The sequence below is a fragment of the Zootermopsis nevadensis genome, unplaced genomic scaffold (assembly GCF_977971745.1).
Source record: "Zootermopsis nevadensis isolate Lab colony 2312 unplaced genomic scaffold, Znev_1.0 Znev_ptg000016l, whole genome shotgun sequence".
In the NCBI taxonomy this organism is placed as follows: Eukaryota; Metazoa; Arthropoda; class Insecta; order Blattodea; family Termopsidae; genus Zootermopsis; species Zootermopsis nevadensis.
Window position 1 is genome coordinate 6,841,456 of NW_028259148.1, and position 20,370 is coordinate 6,861,825.

General features: G+C 35.1%; 1 protein-coding gene across 4 annotated transcripts in view; it reads left to right on the top strand.

Annotated features, from left to right (window-relative positions):
- The window catches only part of mnb (minibrain), a 145,184-nt gene extending 125,704 nt beyond the window's left edge, over positions 1 to 19,480 (top strand). For all 4 annotated transcript variants that reach the window (XM_022079645.2, XM_087349512.1, XM_022079643.2 and 1 more), the window contains one exon: positions 146 to 19,480. In XM_022079645.2, coding sequence (XP_021935337.2) covers positions 146 to 810 — 665 coding nt within the window. In that variant the 3' untranslated portion in view covers positions 811 to 19,480. The remainder of the gene's footprint in view (positions 1 to 145) is intronic.
- The last annotated feature ends 890 nt before the right edge of the window (positions 19,481 to 20,370 follow it).

Sequence of the window (20,370 nt, forward strand, 5' to 3'; positions counted from 1 at the left end):
TCCGAGTATATTCTTTACATCAATAAATTTGCTACATAGGTTAATTTATTGTTAAGTTAAAGGTTGCCTCAACTAACTAAATGTTTCAAGTATGGTTATGATCACCATTTTGTGATTATTAATTGAACTGTCTTGTGCTATGCAGTGTTGGTGAGCTCAGTGTCTGGGAGTTACTCTCGGTCTGACCCCCTAGTGGTTTTGCCTGGGAGTGGGCACCATCATGGCAGTTCAGGCACGGGAGTGCCTTACAGCAACTACACACAGAGTACTACAACACAGACAGCAATGGAGTGCGAGAGTTTCCCCTCATCAGTCACCACCAACTCAGCAGTGGCTCCCCCACCGCGCCCTACACATTTTCACCATGGACATGCACACCATCGTACCTCTCGTTATCAGCAGCAGCGTTCTGGGGGTCTCCTTCCTTCATATGCCCCTTCGTCCTTGCCTCTGGAACTAGCTGGTCATCAACCAGGGATAGATCATGCAGTAGGAGGCTTTATGCCACCTGGACCTAGCTTGGACTGCACTCAAACTGGTAGCCTCAACCTTCCCCTTGTGTCAGCAACAGGGGGCTTCTACCCTGCTGCTGCCACATCTTATGGTGCACCTTCAAACCCCATGGGCTACAACTTTGCAACAGTGATGCCAGGGGGGACTGGAAGTAGCCTCGCAGACTCGGCGACAAGCAAATTGGGTCGGCAAGGTTCAAGCGGGGGCCCTGGCCCCACAGGGCAGAGCAACAGTGACAGGGAGGACAGTCCTATGGTTGGGGTCTGTGTACAGCAAAGTCCTGTTGCCAGTCATTAACAGTGACTGGAGGTCTAGGTTCGCACGCTTGCTTGCTTGCTTGCATAACTCTTTACTAGGGATGGAAGCAAAATGGGCCATAAACGTTGTTTGTTATCAAGTGTTTTAGGGAAATGAACAAACTGGAGTTGTGATGTTCCGCAGATGCAGCAGTAATGGTGATGTGTGATCTTATTTAAGGCAAGTGTACAGTATCACGAATTGTTTACTCAATAATTTTGTACTTGGGGTCTGTCTGTGTGTGTTTTTTAAAGCTATTAAAACAAAAAGAAAAAAGAAAGAAAATGAGAGAAGTTATGGCTGGTTTTATTAAAACTTCTTTGAATTTAAAGTGGTTATAGTCATGATACTGGGCAGTTTCTGTTTTTCTTTCTTTTTTTTTTAATTCTGAATATTTTCAAATGCATGCTCAGAAACACATTTTCTGAAGGGAATTGTATTTGCTTGACATGCCATTCTCAGTTATTTGATAATGACAGACCAGAAGATAAACATAGGTGCCTGCTAATGGGCATTGATTTGACATAGGTTTTCTGGCCTGCAGTTTTGGTTTTAATATTTGGATACTCAAATTGGGTTACGCAAGCATAATACTAAAATATCACTTTATGGCTGGCGTGCGAAACATTATGATGGACTCTGCGTTAATTCTCGAAAAGGCTGTATATTTTTTTTAATCATCGGCTGTCAATATTTCTGTCTGTCAACTCCTACTATAAGTATACCCCTACATTAAAATCTTCTAAAGGATTCAAGAAATAAACATGTTTTTATTTGTGTATAAACTATAACAATTTCACATTCGAACAAAAGAAAAAAGTTTTGAAGTCTGAAGAGTGCTAAGATTATTTTTAATCATACTGCACTACTGGTAATGCAGAATATGTGTTCATTCGGATACTTGGTTAGTAAGTAAAATAAAAGCAGAAAGCAAGAAATCCAGAATGTGGGTAAGGGTAGGAATTATTGCAATTAAAGAACAAAAGGCTTGCCTTCATTTTATATTTTTCAAATCTATTTAACTGCCTGCCTTTGTCTTCATTTGTATTTGCTTATCCTTTCAAACAGTTTCTGATGCCACATGAATGGGAAATACTCTGCCAAGTCAAGATAAATGTTAATTTGAAATAAAAACAGACTTGCATCAAATTGTATGGCTAAATTGTTGTGTTGTGTATAAATAAAAAAATAGGTCCTAGAATCTTGGAAACTTCATAAATACAAAATATTGTACATGGAATTTACATAATGCAGTTGTTTGAAAACAAACGTATACAAGTTTTAACACATTGCAATCATGTACTGAAATTTTTATTTTAAATGTAAGAATAAATTAATTTTTGGAAATGGACTTGCTAGCCCACTAAAGTACAAAAAGTGAGGAAATTAATATTTTATTCCACACTATGCATTCATCTCAGAACAGTGGTTTTGTTGTTTTTGTTAATTTAGGGGAAGCACATGCATTTTATCATTCTAATCCTAATTTAATAATCCTGTTCTTGGCTCAAGTATAGCATAAATGTGGGAACATACATTTCTCCAATATTCAAGGCTAAATATTTCAGCTGTTCTCAATTCATGGTATTGTTTGACATTAACTTTCTTCTGACTCTATTTAGAGAACCCTGGATTTTGCCCTGATATTGAAAATTACTTTTCATTAATTGTTCATAAAATTAATCAAATGGAGCCAGTATGTGAAATGAACACTTTCCTGATACATTATATGATCAGAGCATCATAAAGTTTGTTGACCATTTACCTTGGGACTTTTTTCAGACTTACAAGGGGGGGGGGGGGTGACATTACTTTAGTTCAGTTCTGAGATATTTGAACATATATGAAGTAGTGTAGGTGACTAATTTCTTAAAAGAACTTTGCAACACAAAAAATGTTCTGCATGTAAACAGCCTCTTTATTTATTCTGAGTTCTCGTAACCTGCTTAGATGTCTTGCTGTGTATGGTGGACCTGAATTTTTTACTTCCGCTTATTGTAGGGCTTGTGTATCAAGAGAAGTGACTGAATCTTGAGTCTGTAATTTGTGTTCTGATGTAGAAGTATGCCTTTCAGACTCATCAAAATTTTTTTCCACATCAGTCAGTCACATTTTGTTCCACAGTTACATAGCATTAACCATGCCAACATCTGTGATCACAGCTACTCACAAAAGACTGTCAGATGAATGTATGATATATGAAGTATGAAAGAAATCTTCAAGAGTAATCTCTGTCAGTGGACTACAGATGACTTATTCCATCTGGCAAGAAGAAACTCAAATGATTGTTAAAAATTAAAGAAATTGAAATAATAATTTGTATTCACAAAATTATAATTGCTAGAAGTTAACTCAGGATAATATATTTAGGGCAACATTTTTAAACTGAAGTTTATTTGGTATTAGAAGGAAAATGGTTAACTTCTTCATTAGGAGGCAGTAAAACATGAACATTGTTGAGTGCTAAGGTTAGGAATTATTATTTTTATAGAAGAGATTAAAGCGTTCAGGCTCAGAGATAGTTAAATATGTCAAAATCACTCCAGTGGGGATTCTGCTAAATGTTATAAGATTTGGGGGTGGAAGTGAGAAAATACATGGAGGCATCCTGTAATCCATACACAATTAATACCCCAAATCTGTCAGTCCATCATACTCTAGTTTCCCAAATAGCATATTGTAGGAAAAGTGTTGAATACAAAAAAAATTTCTCATGGAGACAGAGTCCTGGGAACATTTGATTGTTTGCTGTTGGGAAAATTAGGCACAGGAATGGGAAAAAAACTTGCCAGTTTATCACAGAAAATTTTTAAATATAAATAATGTTTATCTTGGAGAAGGAGTCCTGATTTTTTTAGTTCTTTTTTGAAAATGCACAGGGGTATCCACGAAACATGTTATGTCAGAAAAAGCGTAAATACAAGGTTCTCTTTGGAGGTAGAAGTCCAGAGAAATTGCTCGCTTCTTTAAGAATTATGCTTCAGATGCAAAACTACCCTCTCTCTCCCAAATTTTCCATTGTGGAAATAAATATAGAATAGCCAAATTGGCATTGCTAGTAGTAATAATAGTTAAGAGGAATCTTGAAAATGTCTAATGGTGGTGTTTTCAATATTGTGTGTAACTAAATTTCTTGCATTTGGAAAGCATGGCATTTGAATCATTCAGTCCATTAACATGAAACCCATCACTTGGAATACTTTTTCTTGTCCATACATTCCTTCCTGTATTGTATACACCATGTGTTAAAGGGGATTCTCTTCAATATGCCAAGGCTGTGAGTCATGGTTATTAAATATTATGATGGCCCTTTCTTTTCTAGCCAGTTTTAATATTGTTATTTACAAGTTTATCACTGTGAATTTTGTCAGTTTTTATAATTTTTAATATATTTTATACTGGATGTTACGTATGGTTTGTTAATATAATGATTTTAGACATCATTATACTTAAAGCAAAGAGAAAGAAAAGAAATACAATAAAATTACCATTACCATTTTAGGAGATATTTATTGCAGGGTATTTTTGGTGTTGTGCAGCATTGGAAAGTTAAAAATGCCCCACCATTTTGGAGGATCTGTCTCCTTCAAGGCCAGAACAACTCCAAAATGTTGGACGCTTTTGTCTTTTTGACATGGTGCACCACCCAAAAGACCTTGCAGTGAATATGGACCATGGTGAAAACTTAAGTATCATAAATTTGAAGAGAGAATTGGAAACCAAAATCTTAATTATTACATGGCAAAGGCACCAGCATTATTGGGATTTTGGTGTGCATACACTACCTTTCATTGTGGTTCAGACTGTACAACTTTCTGTTAGTTGGGGACATTAAAGAGGAACTGGCCCTAGTCATGTTTGTTGTGTCATAATTTTGAAGCTGTATTGTGCTCTCAAGTATCTGTTGTATTTTCATTTTACCATCAGTTATATAGAGATATTAATTGCTAAGGCTGTGAAGTTTAAAACTTTGGAGGTCTTATAATAAACACTTGAGTGTCCATCTGTATGTTTCCATTTAACAAAATTCCCTGTGTAGATTAGCTATACAACTGTACTGTTTCACTGAGGAACATTAGCACCAGAATGTAAGTTATGGAGTAGTATATTAAGGTGGGTTGACAGATGTGTGTGGTTTATTTATTTGTGATTTATTTAATGATGCTGTCAGTTGTTTGGATTATGTAGCATTCAATGATCGGATGATTAATGAATATTGAATTACAAAATATAGGGAAGGGAGTGGTCATCACCTAATTTAAGATACTATCTTGTCATTTACTTGGATGAACCAAGGAAAGCCATGAAAATCCTCAATCAAGATAGCCATTCACAGGGCTGAGATTTGAAACTGGGACTTGCCAGGTATGAAGTAGGAATGCTAATCATCTGACTGCAACATTCCATTGTTAACAGATGTGACAGACTGCTTCAACACAGAGCTTCTAATTAATTTAATGTATTGTTGAACTGGACAAGAATGGGAAGGTCTACATAAATTTGCAGATGTGTTGGATTTGTGGTTCTCATGGCATTGAGTATGAAGATGGCTGTCTTGTGGGTTTGCTGCGCTGTGTAGTCTGGCAGAAATTTATTGATGGTTCCTTGCTGCCTTTATCACCAGGGTGATCACCGCCTTAATGATGAAGGTAGCAAGGACCTGTGAAACATTGATAAACTAATACCAGGCTATACAGCTCTACAATCCGGAAGACAGACATCTGTTTTGTAAATATGTTGTTTGCAGTTCACATACCTTATTGACCTTGATGTTCCTTCATTGCAGATATACACCCTTTATTGCATGTCTTACCGATCTGAACTGTGAGTTTGTATTATTTATTTTGGTGGTTTAATATCTATGTCTATGTTCATTCTAATATATCACACAGAATACTTTTCCTTTTGTTTTGTTTTATTGTTGTTATTGTGACCAACATTTCAAGTAATTGCTTTATAATGTTGAACAAATGAGAATTATCCTTCAAGAATTGTAGCTATGGTATTCAGCTTTCAGTTTGACTGCTACAGAACTTAGGCATCACCATAACACAAGAGCAGAAGCATTGATTTTAATTTATTTATTTATTTAATTAAGTTTTGTTTTTACAGCATTTTAACCATGAGTTGTGGCCTCCCAGGTTGTGTCAAACTGTGGTACTGGTAGGTAGTTACCAATGTTTTGTATAAATGTATGACCTCCCTGAAGAAGGTGACACATTCTTCCTAAACATTTGTAACTACTCTACAAGATTAAACTGTGCACATACAGAAAACCATAACTCACAATACTGATTCTAATTGCACAGTTTGTATTCTCATTTCTTTCACTGTCAATCTGTGACCCAAATTGTTCATATTTATCTAAAGTTTAATATTATTTGATAAGTAGGGAGGTTATTGCAACATTGATACTTGAAACTACCTCAAAGATGGAATGAGCATAATTAAGTTATGGTTTTGTTACCTATCATACGTAACACTTTTTAGTGTTCCATTCCTTCCAATTAAACCCTTGTGTGGTGACTCCTCTCAGGGTTAAAACAATGGGATCAGAACTAGGATTCTCCAACTAATAATTTCCATATCTCCCCTGCCTTTCCTCACACTCTATATCTTGGATACAACTTGCATGTGTACTCAAGAACCATACATGTTTGTTTTTGCCAAAACAAATTCAAGCAAAACTTCCTGCTCCGTATTCAGTATTAAACTTTTAAGGAAACTGACTCTATTCAGCACAGTCCTTGAGAAGCTCATAGTTGCTCATCTTTGTGGAACTCATATGTTCATTACCATGTTCACAAAACCTGTTGGTGTACCCTATCCTGAGTTGAATGAATCCAGTCCTCACCTTCATGTTTCTGTTTCTGTAAGATGTATTGTAATATTGTCCTCCCATTTGTGATCAGGTCTCCAAGTTGACCTTCCTGACTGAACCTTTTATGCAACTATCTTATTTTGTAATTTCTGCATCACCAGATTTTATAGCATGACTTTCTTTTTTTCTGCTGGCATGTAGATGTGGCATATTTGAAGTTTATTGCTTCTGTTAATAACAAATCACTCCATGCTTGGGCACCACTTGCAACAGTCCAAGGTCTGTTTCTTGTTTTTTATGTGCACATATTTGCATGAAAATACTCTAGGGTTCATACATGGATTTGAAACTGGACTTTATGGGTATGTAGTTTTGGTGTTGTACATGGGTAAAGGTAGTTTACAAAATTCTGGCTAATTATGATGAACATTTGTTCAGCCACTCTTTGATATTGTTTGTAAACAGAACCATACATGACACTTTCCTTTGATTCATAACTTAGAAAAGTTAAATATTGAATTATTTAGTTTGACCTGAAACCTTGATTATGACAAGGTTTTATTACAATTAACACACTTTTCTGATTAATATATCCTGTTCACTAGATTTTTAAGCCGCAAAATTTAATTTAAAGTTTATATGAATTGTGAAACCGTAAACTTTGCAGCAAACTTGCCTTAGCACCAAAACAGTGTCTAAGCCAAATCAGTGTATGAAATGCCAGATGACTACTGGCTGAATAGAAAGTGATGAGTGGCAGTTGCTAGCACTGGCAATTGCTTTGCTGCCAAACTTCAGAATTTTCTCTCCTCAAACTGAATCAAAGCTCAGTCTCATCACTGAATGATCCTTCCTGCTGGATTCTGATTTGTCAGTCAGTGTTACTTTCCAGAATTATACTCTGATTGGGCATTTATACAACTGAAAAAAAAGTTATACAGCTGCTGAAGTATTGTACCATGGAGATGTGATTTAGCCAGTCTTTCACTCTGAGTCTTTCCCTACAATGACATTACTTCAACGGAAATCTGACGAGTTAGGTTGGATGTGTGCTGTAAGGTTAGCATCCTCGCTGTACTGGAAGCATAATTAACAGCTGAGTGATTAAAAATATTAAAATGTAGCTAATTTATGGCACAAATGATCCAAGAAAATGTATGGGTCTCCAAACTTTAAATAAAGCAGCTTTGTGGATATTAGCTTGCACATTTTCTTTAATCAGCAGAATAGCAACAGAAGAATTAATGATGTTCCCATGTGGATTTAACTGTAATTGGCTTGGGATTCAAAGTTCGTTCCCAATGGATCATGAATAATTTTAATATATTGTCAGTTAGTTGACATTCTGAAGTGGTTACCCAGTCTAATACAGTAAAAAATATAGTGAAGAATCAATTTGCAAAATTACTCTTAGAAATTATTATTATCAGCCTCCTATACGATGGGTACCAGGGTCCGTTCCCGGGGGTAAAGCGCGGCCGGGGCGTGATGCTGACCACTCACCCCCATCTAGTGCTGAGGTCAAGAAAGAATAGGAGCTATACCTCCACTCCCCCAATGCACCTACATGGCGTGTAGTGGGACAGCTTACTTATTTATGTAAATGAACATGATGTAATGATCTTAAATACTGAGTCAGTCTCCATATTTTTCAGCACATAATATAAAGTCATGTGTTGTAAGTTTTTATTTCAATAGCTCTTAACAATTTTTAATGTCATACAGGACTGTGGTTCTGTCCCAGCAGGGGCAGGGATTTTGCAGTTTGTCACTTTGTCCTAACGAGGTCTGGGGGCTACCCAGCGAGGCACTGTGCAGTGGTTACTGGGGGGGGGGGGGGGGGGTGCTTTTTCCCTGGGGCAGGCAGCTACATCTGCCATGGCTTGCAGCTGACAATTCACTTTCAAGGTTAAGAATGTGTAGAGCTATACCTCTATTCCAAAACTAGGATATTGCAACAGGAATTGGGTTAGGAAGATAATTCTCTTTATTTTTAGTGCCTAATTTTCAACATTTACTTTTCATGTATAGTATTTATGTCTCATGTATGGGAAAATGTCCCATGGTAGTCGACAGTTCTGCAGTGTTCATGAAAGCAGTATTTAGTGAAAGCTATCATTTCACATCAGTAAACTCCGCATATCTCCACACTGCAACTGGAGAAATTAAATATACCATATATCAGTATTTTAAAAACATAAAAAATCATTAAAAATAGAAAAATAATTTAGTTTTTATATTTTTTTTGCTTAAATAATAATACTAACATTATTATTATTAATGTAATTTTGACACCACAAATATTTTGTATTTGTATACTGTTCATTTCTGCAATGTAAAGTGGAAGAGATATTGATTCAGTGTTGTTCATTGAATTTTAGTGTTTACTGGCATTTAGCAACTAATAAGTATTTTCACTGTTTTAAACTTCGATTTTTTATCAAAGTAAGGATGATATAAAGAACACAGAAGAAGAATGATATTTTGTGCTCTGTCAATGATAAGCACAATTCTAATGCTAACCCCACATCTTCCCTATTTTTACGCATGCTTACAGAAGTCTATTATCATTGTTGGCTTTCCTGCCTGTCCTTGTAAGAGAACTGCTCTGTATCGACGTATTTTTAGAATATTTTGTACAATATTTAAATATTGATGAAATGTATCAAAGACAATTTGTAGCCGTATCTTGCTATCAGTATTTCATTCATGCAGAGACACAAAGTCCCATGTCTACTTACAGTCCATTTTTATAATTCTAATGAATTTGTCATAGTTAACTAAAATTTGAAGTTGTATTAGATTTTTAAATGCGTTGGTTTGTCATTGATGCCAACACACAAGAAGTTTAATCCTTTTAGTGCCAAGCCATACATAAGAATACATGCCACGACAAGCACCAGGCTGATGATAAAACATGACTAACATTTGCCTGATAAGTTTTCATTTCTGTCCCTTTACTTATTGAGAAGTCTTTACATCTTGAGAACCACTGAACAGAGTTTTATTAAATGTGATATTTTGTAGTGTTACTGAGATCAGTGCATTCCAGTTTGGTTAAAATTGGATGGTGGTGGACATTTTACGTGAAGACATCTTTCAGAGAGCATCGTGTAGAGAAAAATTGAACACTTATTTCATATCCAGTATACATTTTCCATAATTCTTACAGTTTTTGAGATATTTAAAGATAAATTATTTTTGTGCTGTCATGTGATAACATGAGAATCTTTGAACTGTCTTTGATTATATTTATAATACGTGTCCTATGTTGTTTGCCTTGTATTTCCTGTATTTGTGACACTTTCACTGCCCCTTCATTATTATGTGTATGCTCAGAAGTTCATAACCCCTGCAATTCTTCGCTCAGTTCTGTCTTGTGCTACACAAAGCACAGTTGTTTTTATAATGAGCCTCCAGATCAGATCCAGCAATTACTGTACCTTCATTTGGCCCATGAACCTCAGGATAAAATTTTTCTCTTTCATTCCTGTTATATGTTTTCAGTTTAAATTGTGTAGATTTTTTCCCAGTGGCATTTTTGTTTTGTAACTCGTAGGCATTCAGTAACATTCTGGAAATTACATATATTGTGACTTCTTTCCAGTACAGGTAGCCCTCGATTTATGCCGGGGATGTGTTCCTGGACGAACCGGCGTAATCGGAATCTGCATAAATTGGAACAATTTTATAATGTAAATCAATGAGAAGTCAATGACATGTGTTCCCAGCACCCAAACATTGACTATTAATATAATGGCATTACATTTAAAGCACTGAAATAACGTAAATAAAATAAAGGGAATTTAAGAAAATATATTTTATACACTTACAATCGGTGATGGTGTGATGAAGCGGCGTTAGCTCTCTGGCGAAGTCCCTGGTTGAGGATCGTCATGTTTTTTAAAGAAGGTGTTTATTGTGGACTGTCGTGATTTCTTTCTTTCAAAATTTTACGATAAGGCCTCATGGATGCCATAACGCATCTCTTTGCTGTAGCACAAGAGAAAATTTGCATATGCAAAAGTTTGCATTTCACAAACAGCTTTTACCAATTAATCTCATTGAAGCAAATTCTTGTTAACGAAACGTACGTAATTGCAGAGATGACTGTATTTATAATTTTTATTCAAAATCAGCGATGTAAGAATTACAATTTAGTATAAGAAGCAGTACGAGAAACATTGTAAAACGTTATAAATAATAGGGTTTTTTTTCACTTGTTGACTTTCTGGTTTCAAAATCGGCGCAAATCGAGGGCTACTGTATTTGAGGACCCTCTCATCTAAGTATCTGTAAGTATGTGTGTGAATTTCTGACCTAGTATGGGAAGATTGTAGGTCTTTGTGTTACCCATTTCCAGAAAACAACAACAAAAGCTTTCTGAGATTTGAGGTTCTCACAGTGGTGAAGATGACAATGTTCTGGGTTGTGATGCTATGTGGACCTGTAGAGAAGATACCAGTGTTTTGGAGAAAATATATACTGTCTCAATCTGTAAGCTTTGAAAAGTCCACGTGGTATCACAGCTCGGAGGAATGCCATCACTGATGAAAGTTTTCTTTTGTCAACTGATGGGATCCCAAAACAAATTTGCAAACAACTTCGAAAGTAGTAAATTCATGAACAGTTTCGTATATTAAGTGAGTTTGGCATGAAGTGGGGAACCTTATTTGAGTCCTACTGTTTTAAGATATGGATAGGTTTGATGGTCTTTATCACTATCTACCAGGACTTTTTGGTACACAGGCTCTTGGTCATTATGATCAGTATCATTTGCATTATTGCCACTGTTATCACTTTTATCAGTAGCCATCACTGTTTCTGGTTTACTAATGCTCAAATTTAATCTGACTGGTCCATCACATACTAACTCAGGAAGATTAATACTCACTTCAGGCCTACTATGCAGAAAGTTTTATAGACTGTTACATCACCTAGTTTGAAATAATAACTTATCACTCACGACATTTACAAAATTTGTTACTTCTTCTTCATTCATATACATGTTCCTGCAAATTAGAACCAGTTTAACAAACAAGAGACTTTACCAGTGAGGCAGTTTTCAAAATATGCATTTTCAAAACAAAGATACACAAAATTTAGTGTCATTTTAAATGTTTGTGTGTAATTTTTGCTATTGATTGTGCTTGTCACATGGTGCCATCGATCAGGATATGTTAAATTATGTCAGTGTCTAACAGGGTCTACACAGAAAATGATAAATTGTTATTAAGCAGAAGTGGCAAACCACAAAATATTATGGCCTGGCTCTAAAAAGATTAATGAGCTGTTATCATGGACGTACTTGATCGTATGCTTTTTCAACCTTTATACTTTGTCCTCCATGTAGACTTCCATGTTTTCCTTTATTTGAAGACAAGAATGACTTCTGGTAAGTTGTGTAGTTAAGGATTTGAAATGGCCGAACAGTTTTTTATTAGAGTGACTTTACCTTGTTTAAGTGTATATGTGCTAAAATGCTTTAGTATGATCAATAAAACAAAGAAATGGGCATTTCTTCTTACCTGTTCGCATAGGGCCTAAAGCTCTAGCAAGTGTGAAGAACCGGGGAAGAAAGTTAATAGATTTCTTTAGAAATGAAGTGCCCAACTCTCTGTATTCCAGGGAGAATATACCTCCAATATTGAGCAGCTGTGCGTAAAATCTTTGACAGTGTTCTTAACCAGGACGAGGGTTTACTTATTATGACTAGTATTGTTTTGGGGTAGAATTCAATTCTGGAACCATATTTTATCGATGCTTGCTGTATGTTACTAGAATAAGAATTAACTAGAATTGCATGTTATGATCAGATATACCAGTAATATACTGAAATGTGAAAAGATTGCATTAAGTTTAAAACAAGCTCATCTAAATATTTAAGAATTCAAACTGTCCCTCAGAGAAAACTTGGCAGGTCCATTACAAAGTTCAGCTGGTTACTGCTGTTCAAGGGAATAATTTCTGTATATATACTGAAAATCATATGAGACCCATGAATACAAAATTAAGAGTTATTTATTGTTAAAGCATGTGGTACCTATAGTTGCTGCTGAGCTTTTAAGGGTTGAATATTGTCAGTTTTTAAACATTTTAGTTTGTGTGAGAGATGATTCAGTTTGATAGTAAGGTGTTCATTCAGATTATTCTGTGCTTGTTCTTTAGTAAGGTTCAACAAGACATAATATAGATTAGTCATTATTTTAATTGCAGAAATCTTTATATCATCCTTGTTGCAGTGGGATTTTTTTCATAAATTCCAAGATAAATTGGTTTTAATCTACATGCAAATTTGTATTAGAACTAAGAAATGAATTTCAGTCTTGACTTGGCAGTGGAGTTAGCGCCATATAAGTGGTATATTCACTAATAGTATGTGAACTGTTAAGATATTTTAGCAACCTACTGCTGGGTTCTTCTTAATTGTGGCAAATCTGTGACTTCTCAAGAATTGGACTTAGGTTGAAATGATAATGGGGATTTTGTTTCCATAAGTACCTACAAACCCTAATTTGTGAAGAAATATCAGTCCAAGCCTCTGTTATGATATACAAGGTCTGACAAAATAATTGGACTGGCAGTGTTGTGCAGTAATTGATACTATTGAGTTGGTGCAGTGTCATATGAGTACATGATTTCAGCAATTTGTGTCAAAAATTTCTTGGGGTAACTTTGTTTTTTGAGTTCATTAAGTGTTATTATTGTCACAGTGGTTTGTAAGAAACATGAGATAAGAAATTTGTTCAGACTTTCAGCAACCCTGATCAAAGGATCTAACCTTTTGGAAAGAACAATGATTGGCAGAGACCTAGGACTTCCAGTACAACCAGAAACAAAATACTATTGTTTCTAACAGAAGTCCAGAGTTTCTGAGGTCAAGAAAAGTATAAATATTTTAGTCAAAGATCAAGGTTGTGGATCTGTCTATTTGACATCAGAACAGCCATCCATTATAAATTTGTTCCTACAAAACAAGTAGTCCTTCCAGTCTTGGACTATTTACTTCAATATATTTATTGAAAAATACCAAATCTTTGGCCAGCCTAGTGGATTTTGAGTTGTGACAATGTGCCTTTCCACTTAGCACTTTCAGTAATGTGATTTTTGACCAAGAAACAGATAACAGTGTTGAAATATCTACTGTACTCAGTTGATTTGATGCTTTGTCACTTTTTTAATATTCCCAAAGGTCTTCTGAAAGGGTATCATTTTGATTCATTTGAAGCTATTAAGAGTAATGAGACAACAGTAGTGAAGTCTTGAAAAGTATTATTTCCAGCAGTGCTTCCAGGCATGCAGAGTTATGAAATGCATGTATAATGTTAGAAAGTGAGTACATGAAGGCAGCTACGGTCTTAAAAAAGGTTAATGACATCCCACCTTCCCTTACAATCAGTCCCATTATTTAAATTGTAGGACCTCATGTTTGTGTCAAACACTGTTGGCAGGGATGTACAATTAAATTGACATTACAATAACAACAAATGTAACAACACATTGACACATTGTGTTAGCTCCCTACCCTCCTTTTTTGCTTTACTGAGTAATTTTGAAATTAACTTGGACTAGTAAAGTTCTCCTTATGCCTGAGGACAATTCTATCAAGGACATGGTGTAAGGTTCCAAGAGCCTTCAGATCTTGGCTCAAATTAGGAGTGGATAATCAGCTTCCTGTTCTTGCTGTCTTTACTCAGTAGCCCAGTAGACTCTCAGCTGTTTGAAACATGCTGTATATCATGTTGCTTCTGACATGGTAACTGCAAATGTGTCCTGCCCAATTCACGTGATTTGTACATGTCAGGTGATCATGGGCCAGTGAAGGAGGTTGATAAGTCCTCCAACTCTATCAGTCTGACATACTGGATTTGGTAATGAGCTTTCTCAACAAAACATAATACTGCAACTACCTTCTGAAATAAGTCATGTCCAGTTAAGCCTATAATGTTTTAATTAGTACACTGACTTCAGGTTTACCGACATAACTGAAGCTGTGAAATTGCTTGTTAAATTTGATGTGATACATAGGGGAACAAGGAAAGTTAGAGCTTTAACTAAATATGAGCCTATGCACATGATAGAAATTAAAATGAAACTCGTTGATATTGTGAGTGAATGAGTGTATGTGTGCATGTAAAATGTTGATGCCATGTGCTCATATTCATTTAAGTTGTCACACTTTCCTAACTTATTTTCCTGTTATGTATAAGTTCTGTCCTTCCAATAGAATTGTTGTATTGGATAGAATTCAATTCTTAAAAATCATAAGTAATAGGTTTTATAATAGACATAAAAGGTCAAGTACATTTGGAAGATGTGCATTGAGTAACATGGAACTAGTTTTGACACCTTGTTATTGTCCTTTAAGCATAGTAGTTTAAATAAACTAGTGCTAGTGTTGCATTAAATGCACCCATGTCAATTTCTACCAAAATAAACACTTCACAGCTGTGGTGATAACTTTTAAATACAAATAATTTCTGTTACAAAATGAGAATTTCATATCCTTGTTAGAAAATATCCCATACTCTCAAATCTTTTCTCATTCATTTTATTTCAAAATTAAATATATTACAGCTTTATGTGGCAGAAGCTTAGAGGAACCTGAAAGTTTATTATAAGTTACAAAAAAAGAGCAATTTATTTCCACTTTAAATATAACTAACTAAACTAGATGGCTTATGGAACCTAAAGGTTCATCACCGAATTAACCAAAGCCCTCCACCGGTCCCTGTCCAGGGCCAACAAAATTCAGTCACCTTCAAATCCTCTCTCCCTTAGATCCTGCTTGATATTTTCCCATCTGTGTCTAGGTCTCCCCAGTGGTCTCTTCCCCCATAGGCTTCCCAAGTAATACTCTCGTGCACATCTCTTGCCACATGCCCTGCCCATCTCATTTTTCTTGACTTAATCACCCAGCAATATTGGAGGAGGAGTACATATTTTTGAGCTCATCATTATGCATTTTTCTCCATACCATGTCCTCTTCTCTCTGAGGTCCAGATATCCTCCTCAACACCCTATCCTCAAACACCTGTAATTTGTGTTCCTCTCTGAGCGTGAGAGACCATGTTTTGCACCCATACAAAACAATAGGCAGAATTTTTTTTGTTTATTTTAATCTCTACATTCTTAGAAATCAGACGGGAAGACAAAATATTTTGAACTTGAAAGTAGCAAGCATTTCTGGAATTTAGTCTCCTAACTTCCTCATGAATATCATTTTGATTTGTTATTGTTGTTCCTCTCTCTGAGGTCCAGATATCCTCCTCAACACCCTATCCTCAAACACCTGTAATTTGTGTTCCTCTCTGAGCGTGAGAGACCATGTTTTGCACCCATACAAAACAATAGGCAGAATTTTTTTTGTTTATTTTAATCTCTACATTCTTAGAAATCAGACGGGAAGACAAAATATTTTGAACTTGAAAGTAGCAAGCATTTCTGGAATTTAGTCTCCTAACTTCCTCATGAATATCATTTTGATTTGTTATTGTTGTTCCAAAATATTTGAACTTTGTCACACTTTCAAAGGATTTTTTATCCATCTAATTTGATTTTGTCTGCTGACAGGATACTAACATGTACTTAGTTTTTTTCTGAATTTACTTGTAACCCCACCTTTCTACTAGCTTCTAAAACTTCTGTGTTCCTCTTTATTGTATTTATATCGTCACCCAATAGATTAACATCATCAGCACATACCAATAGCTGATGTGTCCCATTCAATTGCAAACCCTCCTGCCTATCTTCGAATTTCCTGATGGCATATTGTAATGCAAAGTTAAAGTGCAGCAGAGTCAGGTTTTTTTTCTTTTTTGTTTTCTGTCTGACGACAGGTCCATATGAACAGGATCCTTCCATTTTTTTCTCGGACTGGGACCTGTTCATATACGTTCTTGGCAGATGATCCAGAAGTGGTTTGCCATTGCCTTCTTCGGTGTGTGAATGGAATAATTGTTGTGATGCCACAGAGAAACCGGGGAAGCCCCCGGAGGAAAACTCCGTGTTTCCTAGACCATGGCTTTGCCCAATAGATTTAATTTAAGCATATTCTAATTAGACTCACTAGCTTCTTTGGTATACCAAATTTAATGAGAATATTGTATAACACTTCTCTCTTAACAGAGTTGTAGGCTTTTTTGAAATCTATAAACAACTGATGTATGGTCCGACTGTACTCCAATTTTTTGTCTAGTATCTGATGGATGCAGAAGATCTGATCAATCGTTGATCTGTTACGTCTGAACTCACTTTAAATATGTGTGTGGAAAACAAGTGACACAAACATTGTCAACCTCTATCTTGTGTGTGAACTTATGTAGTCTTTTACATATCATTTGAATATCAGTTCTCTCAGACCTTACACACACAAGGGCTTTGTTATGGTATTTATGATACAGTTGAGCATCATGTTTTAAAATGTTAAGTTCTTTATGGTTCAACTTTCAACAAAGTCGCACATTCATAGGAATTTCCCCCTCACTGCAGTGCACTATGAATCTTTCTGTTGAGTTGACCAAAGTTTAATGTTAAATTAAATGTTCTCTTTTCAGGTATTATGTCTTGGTGTCACAGATTTACCAGAATTAAAACTTCTTTTGAAACACATTGTATGCTTCATACCGATTCCATGCATTGCTTTCAATTTGAAATTCATTAATATCATGATTACAGATAGCTCATCTTACAACAATACAGATGCTTTTTGTACATGTAGGAGATATGATGATTAAATCAGTGATTTGCTTTGCTTGGCTGTCTTATGTCCTAACAGAACAAATATAATAGCATTTGGCATGTCACAAAAAAGTAATTGGCCCATAAATTCTTGCATGTAATTAAATAACAAAATTGACAATTGTCCTTCCTTATCATCACAGTAAAGAGATTCGAAATTACAGTTAGAATTGCACTACTATACTTCTGCATTGAAAATTTTGCCAAAACCAACATCCAAGTTACATGGAAGTTGTATTCATTACTAATCATACACAAATTTCAAAAGGAATATAAATCCTAGCAGATGACAATAAAACTTATTTAATTTATTTTTAAACCTTGATAAAACAGTCTATTTATACTTCGTATTGCTCCATTGTAGTCATTGTGGTGGAGAACCACAAGTTAAAGCAGAATATCCTCTCTTTATACAAACATTTGTCCTTATACTTAGCCAGCCATTCAACTCTTATTAATCAAGATCACTTGAACTCATCTTTTGACAGTGATATACACATTCTTATACACACACAGAGTTGATATGATGCATCCTACAGTTTTGTCATGTTCATATTACAATATAAATATATATAAGGTGACTTTCATTTGTAATGTAATACGTGAAAACATTGTTATTTAAGAAACTGTTTATAAAGACAAAGAAATGCTCCTGTTGAATTTTTTCTATTCATCCAACAACTTGTATGTTTGCAGTAAGAAAATGTTACTACATGAGTTGCCAGATTTTTTAGTAAAAGCATGTTTACGTGTAAACATGTTCGGAACAACTGAGGTCTGCTAAACAGAGTATAATTTCTTTTTTTTGTAATCACAAACTGCTCATAATTTTAGTGTGATTTTTTTAAGAAAGAAAAGAAAAGAAATAAAAACAAAACTGGTAGTTCATATATAATTTCTTGACGTTTTAGTCCAGTAAGACTTGTACATAACACATTGGCTGATATATATATATATATATACATATATATATACACACACACATATAAAAGATTTAAAAAAATGTGAACGTTAATATTTAATGAAATCGGACTTGTCGTTTGTTACTTGTCGAGTCACCAGTTTTACTGCTGACATTTTGAACAATGGAAAGACACACATATTGGCACACTGATTGTTGGAGAAAACCAAATGCAGACTTATTTATGTATACAGTTGAGATTATAGAGTTTGTAAAATGCTGTGCTGAATTAAAAAAAATTAGATAATTGAATAAATAATTTAAAACATGAATCAGTCAGTTTCTTCTGGGGTGTTATTGTTACGTATACCACATTGTTCAGAATGTCTGTATTTAATTTATGTGATGATGATGATGATGATGATAATGTATATACAGTGCTGTTGTGTCCTGTTTTTTGACACTTGTTTTAGAAATGGCATTAGTGGCATCACCTTGTTGCTTTCTGAATGAATGAAAAATATAAATCCTGAAATCTTCCAAAACATCCCATACTACTAATAATTATAATAAAAAGTAGCCTGTATGTATGTCTGGGAGGCATTTGTAGATAGTTCCTAGAATCCACAATAATGCTTTGTTTAGCTCCTCACAATACTCTGGTTTGGAACGAAGAACAAACATCCCAGTCACATGTTGCTGTGCCATTTCTCTAACTGTGCCCTTTTGTCAAGAGGTTAAACCAACTTGTGATTTTAGATTATTTATATGAAAACTGTAGTTTTAGGAGGTAGACCCTACAGGAATAATGCTTTTAGAACATTTGCTTTGGAAGAAATTAAAAATTGTACTATTCTTAAACCCATACCAAGTCTACAGGAGAAATAATTTTTTAAGTTATTAACAATTATCTATTGTAAATATGACAGTGATATTGGTCACTCATTTTATGACTGCATAAGATATATTTTTATTCTCTCTATTTAAACTGTGCAACTTTATTTAGGACTGCTTTAGCAGGTTACCCTCATTGTAGATACCTTTGTGTCCTTTTTGCTCTTTGTATTATAGTTCAAAGTGTAGTGTTGGAGTATTTTCAGATAATTTCCTGTAGCCTTGAAATGGTGGCCTACCTGAGGCCCAAATTGGGTGAGAAACTTTACCGATAAATTTTCCTGGCTTTTTGTTAAATAAAATGAGCAAGAATTTGTTGTAGTTTACTTTGTTTTCAGGCATCAGGAACTGTGTAATCTTGTTTGTATGCAAGTCTAACAAACTACATTCCTGTCTATATTTTTAAGACCATCCCCGAGTTCCTTACAACCTTTTATAATCCTGATGATATCTGTTTTAGTGACAAATTAAGACATTCATTTTTACAGGTATAACTTTGTGTATAAAGTAATACATGGTCAGTATAATCTGTTTGCCAAGGTTTTAAACTATTCAAAAAATAGAAATGAACTCTGTACAAAGTACAGTTAAATATGATTACAGCATGATCGTGTGCAATGTACTGAGGATCTATTTTATTCAGCTGAAATGAGGATGGCAAAACATTTAGTAGAATAAATTAAGACCGCACGCACCTTCTTGAAATGAAGTGGCAGTTGGTGAAAGCTTTATATGGTATAATTATGCTCTGGTTTTGTAACATGTTCTGAAAATTAGCATACTTGAGGTATTAAGTGAAACTTCAGTATAATGTTCCCCATGTAACTTGTCCTCCATTTAGAAGTCACTTTTGTGGTCATAAGAGGAATATATATATATATATATATATATATATACGAGGTGCGATCGGAAAGTTTCAAGACTGCGCCTATAAAAACCCGTACACTTATCTCAGATATTAAATTCATCCATCACCCTCGAAGTAGTTCCCCTGGGAGTGAACACAACGATCCTAGCGCCGCTGCCAAGCCTGGAAGCATCCCTGGAAATCTTTCTTTGTCAGCCTGTCAAGCACCATCTGCGATTCTGCCTGAATCTCTTCTATCGTCTCAAATCTCCTTCCCTTTAGCTGAATTTTCATCTTTGGGAAGAGGAAGAAGTCACACGGAGCTAAATCCGGCGAATAAGGAGAGTGCGGGATGAC